Here is a 14,762-nt window from a genome sequence, read left to right on the forward strand (position 1 = left end):
TAAAAATACAATCTACGGCTTCCAAACTAGCAGGGGAAGGAAACAATCGTTCAACATGAAGCTGGGGAAATGGGAAACCAACAAAGAGGCTGGGACCCGAAATCGCCAGAGATGGTGGGACAGTGCCAATATACCTCCCCAGTGTGAGCAGGTTCCCTTCCCAATCCCCAAGCCCCCATATCATTAGCTGGGTTCAAAACAGAAACTCATTTCGGGGCACTTGGGTGGCTCAGTTGATTAAGCATTCGACTTCGGCTCAGGTCATGATCCCACAGCTCGTGAGTTCAAGCCCCACATCAGGCCTGCTTCGGATTCTGTCTCTCTCTGCCCCTCCCCTGCTCACACTCTCTTGTAAATAAACATTTAAACAAAAACAAAAAACCAAAATAGAAACTCATTTCAATGTTATTCTTTATAAGAAAACCCTCTTGGAGCACCTGGGTCCTTGGTTAAGCATCCCAACTCCATCTTGGCTCACGGTTCATGGGTTCGAGCTGTGCATCGGGCTCCATGTTGACGGTGCGGAGCCTGCTTGGGATTCTGTCTCTCCCTCTCTGCCCCTCCCCTGTTCTCTCTCAAAATGAACAAATAAACAACAAAGGATAAAAATAGAGATGGAAAAAGATGGACCAGGAAAATCTAATCAAAATGACTGGAATCATGAGCAATATTAAGAACAGAATTTAAAGGAAACATCTGAATAGGGATAAAACTAGAAATAATGATAAAAGGACCAACAACAAAAAGACGCATGATTCCTCAGCATCTTACATACTAGCCTTGCAAAAGCTAAAGGATTACAGAGAAGAAACAGATCAAAAAGACAGTTATTTAGGGGGAATATAGATATTTTTAGCAAGCAAACTAAAAAGTTTGAACACACAAGAATGCAACAGAGGATAAACACGGACTATGTTTTATGGTCAAAAGTACAACTTCGAAGGATGTATTTCCAGATGATGATGTAATTATGCTGCAATTACTAAGTCAGCAACGAACACTCAACACAGGAAGCCTGTCGCTGGAAACTAATAAAACACAACCTCAAGTAGCTCATGGGTTAAGAGTGATTCGTGATTTCATAACCGAAACCGTACATTACGTAAGACACGAGAGCGACAAGAGTACTCCAGGTGGACGAGAAGTCATCTGTCCTCTGCCCTGACAGCGGGCTCATGCGGGCTGCCTGAGGGCCAACAGTGAGGAGCCCCGCCTGGAGCTGGGGTGGTACCAGTTTTCCCAGACCGTGCCTGGCTAGCTTCTGCCCAAACTGGGATGTCGAGACTACCAACAGTAGGTTAACTTAGGTAAAATCCAGGGGTGCCTGGGTGGTTTAGTCAGTTAAGTGTCCGACTTTGGTTCAGGTCATGATCTCACGGTTCATGAGTTCAAGCCCTGCATCAGGCTCTCTGCCTGACAGCTCAGAGCCTGGAGTATTTTAAAAATTAATTAAAAAACCCGTGGCTCAGAGCTTGGCATAGTGCAGGGCAAGAAATAGGATCTCTGGGGGCACCTGGCTGGCTCAGTTGGTTAAGCTTCCGACTTCAGCTCAGTCATGATCTCACAGTTCGTGAGTTCGAGCCCCACGTCGGGCTCTGTGCTGACAGCTTGGAGCCTGGAGCCTGCTTCGGATTCTGTGTCTTCCCTCTCTCTCTGCCCCTCCCCGGCTGGTGCTCTGTCACTAGGATAAATAAACATTAAAACAATTTTTTTTTAAATTAAATCCAGCCAGACTACATCTCAGCTGTGAAGACACAGGCAGTTGTGACCCCTCAGGGTTCTACAGGACACGTGCAGAACACTTTATGTTTAGACCATGGCTGGGGCACTTTCGTGAAGTTCTATTATACGTGGTCTAAAAATCACATCAGTACTCAAGAGAAAAACCAAGGTCTAGCAATTACTTTGGGCAAATGCCTCAGAGTTCGCCCCTGCAGGTCTAGTGACCGTGCGGGGGGGGGGGGGGGGGGGGGGGGGGGGAGGGGGGCGAATTCTGGGAGCTCTAGCAGCTCTAGAAAATCCCCAAGGATGAGCCACAGCCAGCGCCCACTGGGTGGAGTGGTCTACAAACAAACAACAGGCGCGAGACTCCAAGCAAAACCAGAATTTTAAAAACCTTAACAATTTATTAGTCTTATTTCCCAGTAAAATATTCACATAATGTCAAAAGAATGGAATGATGGGAGATGTAGCCGACTACCTTTAATTATTTCCACATAAATATGTAAAATCTAAAAACCCCAGGGGATCATCAGACTGAGTAGAAATTTGATTCTTCAAAGCAAGTATTGCTTTACTATTGTCATTAATTCAGTCAATAATATGACCGAGAACCTGCAGTGGTAAACAGAATGCCTGCTGGGTTGTTTTTTTAAAAGATGTCCCGGCGAGCCGTTATCCGTCAATCCAGGAAGAATATGTTATTGAACTGCGTCGCACAAAGTTTCTTCACCTCTTCTGCAAAAGACAGAAACAGGGAGTGAGAAACAGAGGTTTTCACTGGAAAGGTTCTATGACACAGACTGGTCCCTTAAGCTCTTCTGGAATACAGCTGCCAGTAAATGGCCGCATTTGCTGACCTTCAGTCTCAGGCCTGGGCAAGAAATGTTCATGAGTGAAGACAATGGGGAAAAAAAGCCTCATGTCCCCGGGACCTCAGTGCCGTGTCACAGCCACGGGCCACTCCTCCGGGCCCGGGAAGCGCACGCCCAGCCCCGCAAGCACCTGAGACACCCGCAGGCTGGGGGCTGCAGCCCAACGTCTAAAATGTTGGGTCATCGGGTGCCACGCCCCAGAAACCCTAGCTGCCACCCGGGCCGTAGTTCAAGTGCTCCACGGAGGCGGCACCATCGTGACGCCACTCAATTCCCACTGCACCCGGGGCCGCGTTTCCTGCGGTTTCTAACGCTCACGAGTCTCACTAGAGGCACCGATGGGAGAGACGAACCGTGTCCCAGCAGACACGTGCGGAGAATGAAACCTCACACCTCACTGCTGTCCATGCGGCGCTCTCCCAAACGTCCCACTCCTTGCTCCAGGCCGTATGCGGTGCAGCAAGGGAGCGGAGGCCGTGAAGGGGACACGCCCCCCATCCGCCAGCGCAAAGAGCTGTGAGGATCAGCCAAGGCCGGTGCTGGAACAATGCGCGCACGGGGGCCTGGAAACTGCAGTGAACCGCCCGCCCTGCCACGGGGTGGGTCTTCGTCACCGGGGATCAGAGTGGACATCTGTATACACGCTGTATGAAGCCACAGGATTTTTTTTTTTTTCTTTTAGCATTACAGAAAATCATTTCCTTTGGCCAGTGCCAAGTTTCTGAAACACAGGGACATTTTCCCCAGGAAACGTGAAAACTTTTTCAAGGTACATTTTCAAGGAACTGTGCTTCTGGAGAACACAGGATAGATCAAAGGACGGTTTCCTTTGACATCAACAGCCATGTCTCCTCTCTAGCGGGTTTCCGACCACAGTGAAAGGACAGACAGCGGTGAAGTTCTGCACCACGCCCAGCTTCTATTTACCATTTACTTCGATCAGGTTTGCATTTTTTTGATTCAGGATAACATACAGCTCCCGCTGGTCAGACTTCTTCCCGACCACCCAGTAGTCGCTCATTGCTTTTACGATGATCTCCTCGTCTTCATCCACTCTGCAAGACAAGGGTTCCAACAGGCAACAGTGTGTTAGCTGTTTAGCTGCAGCGTGAGCGACACACACTCTCACACGAGAAACCGGAAACTAGGGGCGCCTGGGTGGCTTAGTTCACGGAGCGTCGACTCTTGATTTTGGATCAGGTCATGATCTCACGGTATGGTTTGTGAGACCGAGCCCCGCATCAGGCTCTGTGCTCTCGGCTGATTCTCTCTCTCAAACATTAAAAAACTAAAGCAAAAACCTTTGAAGAAAAACAAAAGAAACCAGAAACTAGCCATCTGAAAAGTCTGGGGAGTCCCGTGCAAGTGGCCAGTGACCCGGGGGCCTCCTCTACTCTGTTCGCAAGTGGGGCCCTCTGCAGCGGCTCTGGGCCGCTCGGCTTCGATGAGGATTCCTTCAGCGCCTCTTCTCCCGTGAGAAAGAGGACACCTCGGGGCACCTGGGTGGCTCAGTCGGTTAAGCGTCTGACTTCGGCTCAGGTCATGATCTCACGGTCCGTGAGTTCGAGCTCTGCGTCGGGCTCTGTGCTGACAGCTCAGAGCCTGGAGCCTGCTTCAGATTCTGTGTCTCCCTCTCTCTCTGACCCTCCCCCGTTGATGCTCTGTCTCTCTCTGTCTCAAAAATAAATAAACGTTAAAAAAAAAAAAAAATTAAAAAAAAAAAAAAAAAAGGGGACACCTAATCTGAGAAGTCCGAATTCGAGAAGTTGTTCGAATTACCTGGTAAAGTCACTGTTGATGTCACCCAGAATCTTCATCAAATCCGGATGCACGGATGTGAGTGACACGCTAGGGGTTTTCCTCATGTGAATTGTACTTTTCTCTGCTAAATTCATATGGTTGAAGTAGATAAACTTAAACTGGGGCTCTTTCTCAGACCTGTGAAAACATGTCATCAAAATGGTAACGTTCTCAAAGAATAATTCTCCAAACAATACAACCACATTGTTAAAACCTTAAATCCATGTAGCTACGTAAGGCCTTATATTTTCGACGTCTGGGCCTTCAAATCAAGAATCTCAGTGAAGACGTAACAGGCTCTTCATTCCCTAGTAACTTATTTGAGATCCATGAGGTATTCAATAGGATGGAATTTTCCAGAAAGCTGAAGCTTAGCTTTTGAAAAACCAGTACTATAACCACTTTGCAGTAACAGTGCTTTGGAAATGGCAATCACTTGATTATTTGCTGCATTTTGAATTTTTGGAAATAAATGCAAACTCAATACAGGCCATCTGTCTTCTAGCAGAGGGGTCAGCAAACAGATTAGTGGCCCTGGGACCAAATGTGGCCTTTTTTTTTTTTTAAATCAAGTTTTATTGCAACGTAGCCATCCCCGTATGTTCGGGTATTGTCTATGGCCACTTTCTGCAACGTATACAACCGAAAGAATCTGAAATATGTATTATTTGGCCCTGTGCAGAAGTTGTTTGCTGACCTGTTTTAGGAGAGTGACAGCTCATTTATCTCCGTCCTGGGGGATGAACGTGCCGTGCCCCCTGTGTTTAATCTGCCACAGAACTGAAGTTGGCTAGTCTGAGTCACAAAGCTCTCATCACCCTAAATGGAGACCATTCTAAGGCGTTTGAGGCGCTTCTGCTGAACAGTGATGAATATTTTCATTGGAATACATCTTATTATTTGGAATGGCTGGACAATGCTACTCCGCCGCCTCCCGGGTCAGAGGCCGGACCCCTCGGGGAACCACTCCGATGGCCAGGCCACAGCTCCCGGGGCCTCCCGCCCTCCCTCTCACTGCACCCTTACTTAAGTGACACTCGGGGGTCTGGGGACAGCCTGAGCAGCCCTGCCACTGGAGGGGGCTCAGAGGCCTTCTCTGCTTACTTCAGGGTTAGCAGCCATGTTCTGGTGGGCTGAGGGTGCCGGAAATCCGACCTCCGGAAAAGTGGGTTACTACTGTAATACTTTATATCTAGGCAAAGAAAGAATGTGGATGGCTTAGTTTCCAGGAAAATGAAAAGAGAATTCTTACAAAACCAGAATATGTTTTCAGTAGGCCCCTAAAACTAAGAACAGCAAGTATAACCCCAAGAAAAACTGGAAAGATGAAACATTTAAGACGCTTGGCCAGAGCTGTGAATTTCGTTGTCTGAGTAGACAAACTTCCACCCAACCCTGATGGGGCCTGCAGTTCCGGTCTTCTAACCCCAAAACCCTCTCTGTGGCCTCCCTCTTACCCTCATTCAGAATGTGTAAAATGCTTTCTTAGAAGATCTAAATTATTTCTTTGGTGCCCCTCATGGAGATTTACATTAGCAAATGTTGTTCAGTGGTTAAGACAGGGGCCAACGTGGCCTCTTTCCACCGCCTTCCACGAGGAGAACACAGAGAAACAGAAAAACTGCTACTTGCCCTTTCACTATTAACTTGCACTGCTGAAGAAGGAGAGGCCCACTCACAGTGAAAACAGGACAATGTCCACCCTACAGGCTTCTTAGCTACATCCAAAGCACCATGTGACCAACGGTGAGCTGGTTTGGAAGGAGCAGCCACGGTCACCTGGTATCTTTTCCCAAGAGCTAACACGGACGCCTCTTAAACACCCAAAGCATGTTTCCCCCTAAACACAGAAACACAAATTTCTTGCCTTCTTAAAAAAGAACACGCTGCATACGGTTAATGACATCACTGTAAAACACACTGAACCCGGGGAAATACTACAGAATTCTTGCTGACGGTTTGTTAGGAGGTTAGGCTGACAAGACGGGAGCACAGTAATGACAGCCTCGAAGAACACGGGAAGGTGGGGCCTGTCTTAAGTGGTTGTATTCTACGCTGAATGTCCGCTAATTTTTTTTGAAAAGATTTTCTGTTTTCTGTCTGCCCTCTGCCCCTTTCTTCTACTACTGGTAGAAAACCCAAGTAGCTGTGATTGGCAGGGTCACAGGGACGTTTCCCATGAGTAAATGGCGTCAGTTTTAGGAGACGTTTAAGGACCAGGTACGTGAACACCTAGCCAAACCTCAGAGGCGTGCCAGGGAAGGTCACTGCAGGCTCTGAACCAAGGGAGGAGGTCAGCAGATGTCCAGCAGGTGTTTGACCACTTGCAGCGTTTCCCTGGGGACGTCAACGGCTGGCTGGGGCCCTGAGACCATCTGGTGGCTTGACCTGTTCTGGGCCTCGTTCCAGGCGGCTAAGGTTTGCCAGACGCACGGTTTCTAAGTGAGGATGGCCATTGCACACTTGACAAACCAAACAAAAAGGGAAGATTCCGAATTGACCGATATGGATATTGTAAGAAGGAAAACTGGTCTTCATGTGGGAGTTACATGTTACAGCTCTTGTTCCTCTGCGTGTCCAGGGGGATTAGGAAGGGAGGCCCAGCTGAGCCCTTGGACTATGCCCGTGAACCACGCCCTGGAAGGAAGGCTTCCCTGCCCGCGCTCCCCCGGCACCACCTCTGCACGCCCGCCAGGCCAACCCACCGCCCTCGCCTTCTTCCTGCCTGGCATCCCGTCCTGGGTCTCATCGTTACCAACGCTCAGTCCACGGTTGCACTCCTTGCTTCTTGTAGAAAGCCTAACGTCCTCACCTCCGGAGCAACTGGGTTGAGTTCCACCCCCCCCCTCCCCAAATTCATTCAAAAACACTGATGAAAAGGATTATAAAAATTGCCCACAGCTATGAGGGCAGCCTTTTTAAAGTAGGCTTTGCGCTCACTGCAGAGCCCAAACTGGGGCTTGAAATCACGACCCTGAGATCAAGAGTTGGAAGTTTACCTGACTGCACCATCCAGGTGCCCCAAGGGTCTCCTTTGCTAATACCTCTGTACTTCGCCCTCCTCACACCTTTTCAAATTCAGTATCACAACTAGCCAGTGAAGAGACATATGCAAAATAGAAACGAACATCTCAGACTCAGCAAAGTCTCAATTTGGGGGAAAACTTCTTAAATTAGAGCGCTGCCTCTAGTCCTTAAAAATTCCAGGTGAAATGGATGAAAGACCTAAATGTGAGACAGAAAACCATCAAAACCCTAGAGGAGAAAACAGGCGACACAACCTCTCTGACCTCAGCCGCAGCAATTTTTTGCTTGACACGTCTCCAAAGGCAAGGGAATTAAAAGCAAAAATGAACTACTGGGACTTCATCAAGATAAAAAGCTTCTGCAATGCAAAGGGAACAATCAACAAAACTAAAAGGCAACTAACGGAATGGGAAAAGATATTTGCAAATGACATATGGAACAAAGGGCTAGTATCCAAAATCTATCAAGAGCCCACCAAACTCCACACCCGAAAAACAAATAATCCAGTGAAGAAATGGGCAGAAAACATGAATAGACACTTCTCTAAAGAAGACATCCAGATGGCCAACAGGCACATGAAAAGATGCTCAACGTCGCTCCTCATCAGGGAAATACAAATCAAAACCACACTGAGATACCACCTCACGCCAGTCAGAGTGGCTAAAATGAACAAATCAGGAGACTATAGATGCTGGCAAGGATGTGGAGAAACGGGGACCCTCTTGCACTGCTGGTGGGAATGCAAACTGGTGCAGCCACTCTGGAGAATAGTGTGGAGGTTCCTCAAAAAAATAAAAATAGATCTACCCTATGACCCAGCAATAGCGCTACTGGGAATTTACCCAAGGGACACAGGAGTGCTGATGCACAGGGGCACATGTACCCCAATGTTTACAGCAGCACTTTCAACAATAGCCAAATTATGGAAAGGGCCTAAATGTAAATGTCCCTTGACTGATGAATAGATGAATAAGATGTGGTTTATATATATTATGCCTGTGTATATATACAATGGAATACTACTTGGCAATGAGAAAGCATGAAATCCTGCCATTTGTAGCAACGTGGATGGAACTGGAAGGTATTATGCTGAGTGAAATTAAGTCCATCAGAGAAAGACAGATACCGTATGTTTTCACTCACACGTGGATCCTGAGAAACTTAACAGAAGACCATGGGGGATGGGAATGGGGAAAAATAGTTATAAACAGAGAGGGAAGAAGGCAAACCATCAAAGACTCTTAAATACAGAAAACAAACTGAGGGTAGACAGCAGGGAGGGGGGAAGGGGTGATGGGCACTGAGGAGGGCACTTGCTGGGATGAGCACTGGGCGCTGTATGGGAAGCGATGAACCACGGGAATCTACCCCCAAAACCAAGAGCACACTGTACACGCTGTATGCTAGCCAATTTCATAATAAACTGTATTTTTAAAAATTCCCGGTGAATGAGATTGAGACACAGAAGATAAAACCATAAAAGTCCCTGAGATAAAAATGGCACATTCTTAGGCTACTGGGGTGGAAAATCACAAACATGACAGTGAAAACAGAAACCTAGAGGGAACGACTAATAAAAATGACTACGTATAAACCCCAAACATATTATAACAAACAGTAAAACCAAAGTTAGAAAAACACGTATGATACGACCGAAGGGTATTACGTTAAGAGCACTGACGTAGAAGAAAGGATACGAAGCACTTCAGTGGCAAGAGCCAACGGACCCAGACTGGCAATTTGTGGAAGAGACAGAACCACCAACCTCGGTGTCACCTATCAGGCATCAAGACATGACATGGAGAACGAGGGCTGTAGCCCCTGTGGGAGGGGACTCACACTGTCACTATGATTCCCTGTGCCCCAGACCTCCACTCCAGGGACAGGTCCTAAGACGATGGGTAGATGTCTGCACCAGACTGTTTAATGCAGAACCATGTTAATGCTAACAGCCAGAGGCAGACTGCCCGTCGACTGCAACAGCGACTACACAGACAGAACGCAAACAAACTATCCAAGTAAGTACCGTGAAGCCACGGAACAGAATAGGCAGATCCGTATTTGTTGGTTTAAAATGATGTTCATGCCACATAGTTTTTAAAAGCTACAGATTTACAGCATGATCTATTTTTAAAAACCCATCAGTAAACGGGCATCTGGGTGGCTCAGTCAGTTGAGCGTCCAACTCTTGGTTTCGGCTCAGGTCATGATCTCGTGGTTTGTGGGATCGAGCCCCCCTTTGGGTTCTGTGCTGACAGCATGGAGCCTGCTTGGGATTCTCTCTCTCAAAGTAAATAAACATTTTTAAAAAACCCATCAGTGAAGAACACTATATATACCACTGTTTACGTATGTGTATGTACAACTCTAAAAAGATACAATATTTACACTTTTGAATTTAAAAATAAGGACACGGGGTGCCTGGGTGGCTCAGTCGGTTGAGTGTCCGACTTCAGCTCAGGTCATGATCTCACAGTCCGTGAGTTCAAGCCCCGTGTCGGGCTCTGTGGTGACAGCTCCGAGCCTGGAGCCTGCTTTGGATTCTGTGTCTCCCTCTCCCTCTGCCCCTCCCCTGCTCACGCTCTGTCTCTGTCTCTCAATAATAAATAAATGCTAAAAAATAAATAAATAAATAAATAAATAAATAAATAAATAAATAAAAATAAGGACATAAATTACTCTCAAAAAAAGAAAAGGTTTAAAATAATTGAACTCTAAGTCCTTGAGTAGAAAAAAGTTGAGGCATCATACAATAGAAACCAAAGACCAAACAAACCCACTTCATGCCATTCTGTAAAGGGGTGACCTCAATTTCACAAGGAACATTAAAAGCCATAGCTTATGTGTAGGGATTCGACATTGAATATTACGCCCTAAGCTGGCCCTATGGGTGCTGTCCAGTGGGGGTGGGGCTGAGACAACAGGCGGGCACGGAGGCCCTGGCGCTGACCCGTCCTGCCGAACGCAGCAGCCCCCCACCTCTCAGCAACTGTCTGGAGGGGCCGACGTGGGGGTCTCTTGCCTCCCTCAGGCCTCCCTCCCATTTCTCTGGGACGTGTCTCCCAGGTCCTGGGACTGGCATGTAAAACGGTTTGATCTGGGTCAGGAGGATTTCCAGGAGAAAAGCACAGTATCTTTTGTACTCAAAAGCATTTCCCTCTAGTCAGCTGATACTTATGGTTTGGCAAGTGAGAGCCGCTTACATATAAAATCTCAGATGCATCCTTAAGGCCAACTTAAAAAAAAAATTTTTTTTTTACGCTTATTTTTGAGAGAGAGAAAGGGAGAGCACAAGCAGGGGAGGCGAAGAGAGAGGGAGACAGAGGATCTGAAGCGGGTTCTGCGCTGACAGCAGAGAGCCCAATGCGGGGCTCAAACTTAGGAACCCGGGAGTCGAGAGATCACAACCTGAGCCGAAGTCGGACGCTTAGCCGACTGAGCCACCCAGGCGCCCCAAAATCAACTTTCGAAGTCAAAAACAATACGCCTCTGAGTCCCTGTGCTTCGGCACACCCTTAAATTGTATGCTTCACCGTCAAGTCTTCCAGGCGCCCCACCTTTCAGGGACTGCTGAGGCTACCCGGTGGTTCTGGTAACTGTCGGAAACTGTCCTCCGTGACAGACGGAGCTGTGCCAAACCATACACGGCAAAGTGTTAACCGTGGAATCTACGTGGGGGCTGTGTGTTCACGGAGCCATTTTTCCACCTTCCTATATCTGGAAATTTTCCTAATAAAATATCAGAGAGAAAACTGTTTCTAATGAAAATAGATAAGTAGATAATATCCAAGGCCCTGTCCTTTCTTGAAACTGTATCAATTTGGGGAAAAAAATCTTCCTTCCTTTAGCCCTTAAAAATTCCAGGTGAATTAAAGATTGAAACACAGAAGATAAAACCATGAAGGTTCTGGAGATAAAAGTGGCAGTTTTGGGGCGCCTGAGTGGCGCAGTCGGTTAAGCGTCCGACTTCAGCCAGGTCACGATCTCGCGGTCCGTGAGTTCGAGCCCCGCGTCGGGCTCTGGGCTGATGGCTCAGAGCCTGGAGCCTGTTTCCGATTCTGTGTCTCCCTCTCTCTCTGCCCCTCCCCCATTCATGCTCTGTCTCTCTCTGTCCCAAAAATAAATAAACGTTGAAAAAAAAAAAATTAAAAAAAAAAAAAGTGGCAGTTTTTTGGGTTTTTTTTAGTTTATGTTTTAAGAGAGAGCAACAGAGGGCAGAAAGAGAGGGAGAAAGGGGGGGAGGGAGGGAGGGAGGGAGGGGGAGAGAGAGAGAGAGAGAGAGAGAGAGAGAGAGAGAGAGAGAGAGAGAATGAATCCCAAGCAGGCTCCACACTGTCAGCACACAGCCCCCACGTGGGGCTCAAATTCATCAACCATGAGATCGTGACTTGAGCCGAAATCAGAAGTTGGACTCTTAACCGACTGAGCCACCCAGGTGCCCCCCACAAATGGTTTATTTTTACGATACTGGGGTGGAAAGCCTCAGATATGACACTCAAGACAGAAATCTAATGGAAATGACTAGTAAAATGGGCTACATATAAATCTCCAATTGTATGTTATAAAACCCAGCAAAACCAAAGTTAAAAAAGGAAAAAATGGGTGTGATTTCCGTACAACCCTGAGGGCAGTGGGACAGAAGGTGCCTGACGGCAGGACCACCTCCCACGTCTGTCGCCGAGTTACTGGACATACGGCATGTGGGAAGCACAGGCAGACGTGCCCAGCAGTGTCCCCAGGTCTTGGGGAAGCAGGGAGCTTCACTTTCCCTCGCTCCACTCAACAGTTCGTCCTCGCACGGTACCAAACAGATCTGACTCCTGCTCCCTTCAGAAAAGACCATCTGGCAGTTTCGTGGTGAAAACCTTAGACGACGAAGCAGCACTGAAAGACGGAGCGGGCAGGTGCGCTCACTTCTTGGCTTTATCTTTTCTCACGCCCAGTAAGCTGCGGCCAGGAACAATCCACACACAGACACGCAGCCCACGCACACCTCCACCTGCACCCTGCCTGGGACCTCTCCACAGGCTGGTGCTTACGTAAGACCACACCCAGCAGGAGATCACCGTAAACACAGGTTATATGTAAATTCACATGTTAGTAACTTCTCAAAATACGGACGCCCATATGAAGAGGGCTTTTATTTCTCAAAGTACTTCCCCTGTGCTCACTTCATCTTTCCAGCAACCTGACCTTACACTAAGAGAGGAGGAGGAGGTTCAAGGACTCTCCAGTGTTCTCAGAACCAACAGGAGTTTAACGTGAGTCTCCCGATACCCGAGCGAGGGCCCTGCAAGGCGCCAGACTCAGGACCAGCGCCCTAAGGGCCCACATCACACCTACCTTCACCCCACACATTTCTGCACAAGAGGCAAAGTGCTTTCTGTCCCCAAGAGGCAGAACCCTGCTGGTTACCACTGCCAGTGTGAATTTCACAACTGGGCTGGTCAAGGGGGATGTGAGGGGTCCTCACGAGGTCCAGCCCACAGGCACAGCCAACACACCGAACCCTGTAGTTTATGCCACAGTCAGGGGAGAGTTGAGAGAACGTGTCCACAGAAGACTCAGCCCCACCCCCCATCGTGGAGGAGGAAAACTCAGGAACAGTTCTCCAGGGAGCTTTTCAGACAGGAGTGAACCACACATTTTTTCTCTGGATTCAGAAAAAACACTGTTGATAATACCATCCATATTCTTATATAAAAACTACCCTTATTCTTCCCAAACCAGTTAAGTGCTAGAAAGTAAACACGAAGCAAAGTACAAACCCAGACATTCTTTTGTTGATGTTAAACTGCTCACAAATGTCAGATGCCAGCACTGTGAGCTGGGGCCCAACAATGCTGTCCAGTCTTCGGCAAAAATCCAACGTGGGCTGTACCGAAGCTAACGAGTAATTTAAAAAACAGTGTTATAATTCTTTGCGTTGAAAAGGTCAATATTCATCTAACTGTCTTAATTATAGTATTCCAATGAATACGTTTCTGATCTGGAAAATCAAACAATTAAATGACTGGTCCCCCCCCCCCCCACCCAAACAAGAGAAAAAGAACAGTCAAAATCAGTTATATTTAAGGAGAGAAAGAGTCAAAGACGTCTCACTGTGAATATCGATTTAAGCACACCCTGTGGGCTGGCTGTAAATGGGTGGCCTACCCCAAGTAGGCCTAAGAAGGTCAAATAAACACGACGTGGCTCTCACAGGCCAGGTGCCGTCTGGTGCTTTACCAACATTACCTCATTGAATCCCCAAAGCCCCCTTTGCAAAAGGTCCTCTTGTGACATTTCACAGGCAGGGAGGCACAGAAAGGTGCCCAGGGCCAGCTGTTAGGAAGCAGGGAGGCTAGGCTGTTAAATATATGAATGAGAGCTCATCACCACGGCAGAGATCACAGAGGTGAGCCATGCTCACAAGGGCCTCTGTGACGGCATGGTTATTGTTTAGGAAGAGGACACGGAAAATTGTAAAGAGAAAAAGCTTATCTACTCAGGCTCAAGTCAGATACAGGTGGGTACCTACCATCAATCATAAAGCACACGGCTGCACTCATGGCCTGGGAAGAGAAAACAAGCCAAAGATTACAAAATGGCACCAAAAAGGTCTCTGATAACCAAACGCAGTGGCCCTGCCTGAATTTGCAATTAAATCACCTTTTTTCTTTTTTTTTGGTCAACTGGAGAAATGTGGACACGGAGTGCCTATCGGGGACGCTAAGGAAGTGTCGTTGATTCTGTCAGCTGTGCTGGTGGTTATGTGAAAACAGACGCCTTTATTAGAGCCAACTGAAGCCTTTATGAGTGAAATGACATGATCTAACATGCTCTAGCAAAAAACACACAGAGGAAACAGATGAGAGATTAGCATGCCGTTCATTCAATTAAGCTGTGTGATGGGCGCCTGGGGATTCATTATTCCAGTGTCTCTCTATTTTCACGTATGTTTGAAAATTTTCACGAACAGTTAAAAAACCCCTAGCAAGTGAATGTCTCCTTGTCTCCCTTCTGATCACAGCAAACGTTACAGTTATGAGGTTGGCTACAGGAGCTGGACCAGGAATCAACCCAAAATGTTTCCATTTTTCAGTATACAGTGTATACACAGTACACAGAACCTACAGCTTCATGGGAAAAAGCCACAGAGATCCTCCGGAGGCCCGCTCCTCTAGGCAGCCACTTCTGACCGTTTTAAATACCAAGGCTCTACCACTGTGACCTTCAGATGCCACACTGATTCCCTACTCGTACCATGACACAAGTGACCCTTCATCAGCCTTCCTTTTCCTCCCTGTCGTTCGGAGCCACTCCAGTTTGTCCACTGGCCACCTTACGGTCCCAAATGGC

At 47.5% G+C, this 14,762-nt stretch overlaps 1 protein-coding gene across 1 annotated transcript in view; it reads right to left on the reverse strand.

Annotated features, from left to right (window-relative positions):
• Positions 1–2,106: 2,106 nt before the first annotated feature.
• Positions 2,107–14,762, reverse strand: part of CCZ1 (CCZ1 homolog, vacuolar protein trafficking and biogenesis associated) — a 34,276-nt gene continuing 21,620 nt past the window's right edge. The window contains exons 11-15 of the mRNA XM_045459962.1: positions 13,942–13,975; positions 13,190–13,307; positions 4,374–4,532; positions 3,522–3,649; positions 2,107–2,457 (exon numbers count right to left, since the gene is read on the reverse strand). Coding sequence (XP_045315918.1) covers positions 2,402–2,457; positions 3,522–3,649; positions 4,374–4,532; positions 13,190–13,307; positions 13,942–13,975 — 495 coding nt within the window. The 3' untranslated portion in view covers positions 2,107–2,401. The remainder of the gene's footprint in view (positions 2,458–3,521; positions 3,650–4,373; positions 4,533–13,189; positions 13,308–13,941; positions 13,976–14,762) is intronic.

The sequence above is a fragment of the Leopardus geoffroyi genome, chromosome E3 (assembly GCF_018350155.1).
Source record: "Leopardus geoffroyi isolate Oge1 chromosome E3, O.geoffroyi_Oge1_pat1.0, whole genome shotgun sequence".
In the NCBI taxonomy this organism is placed as follows: Eukaryota; Metazoa; Chordata; class Mammalia; order Carnivora; family Felidae; genus Leopardus; species Leopardus geoffroyi.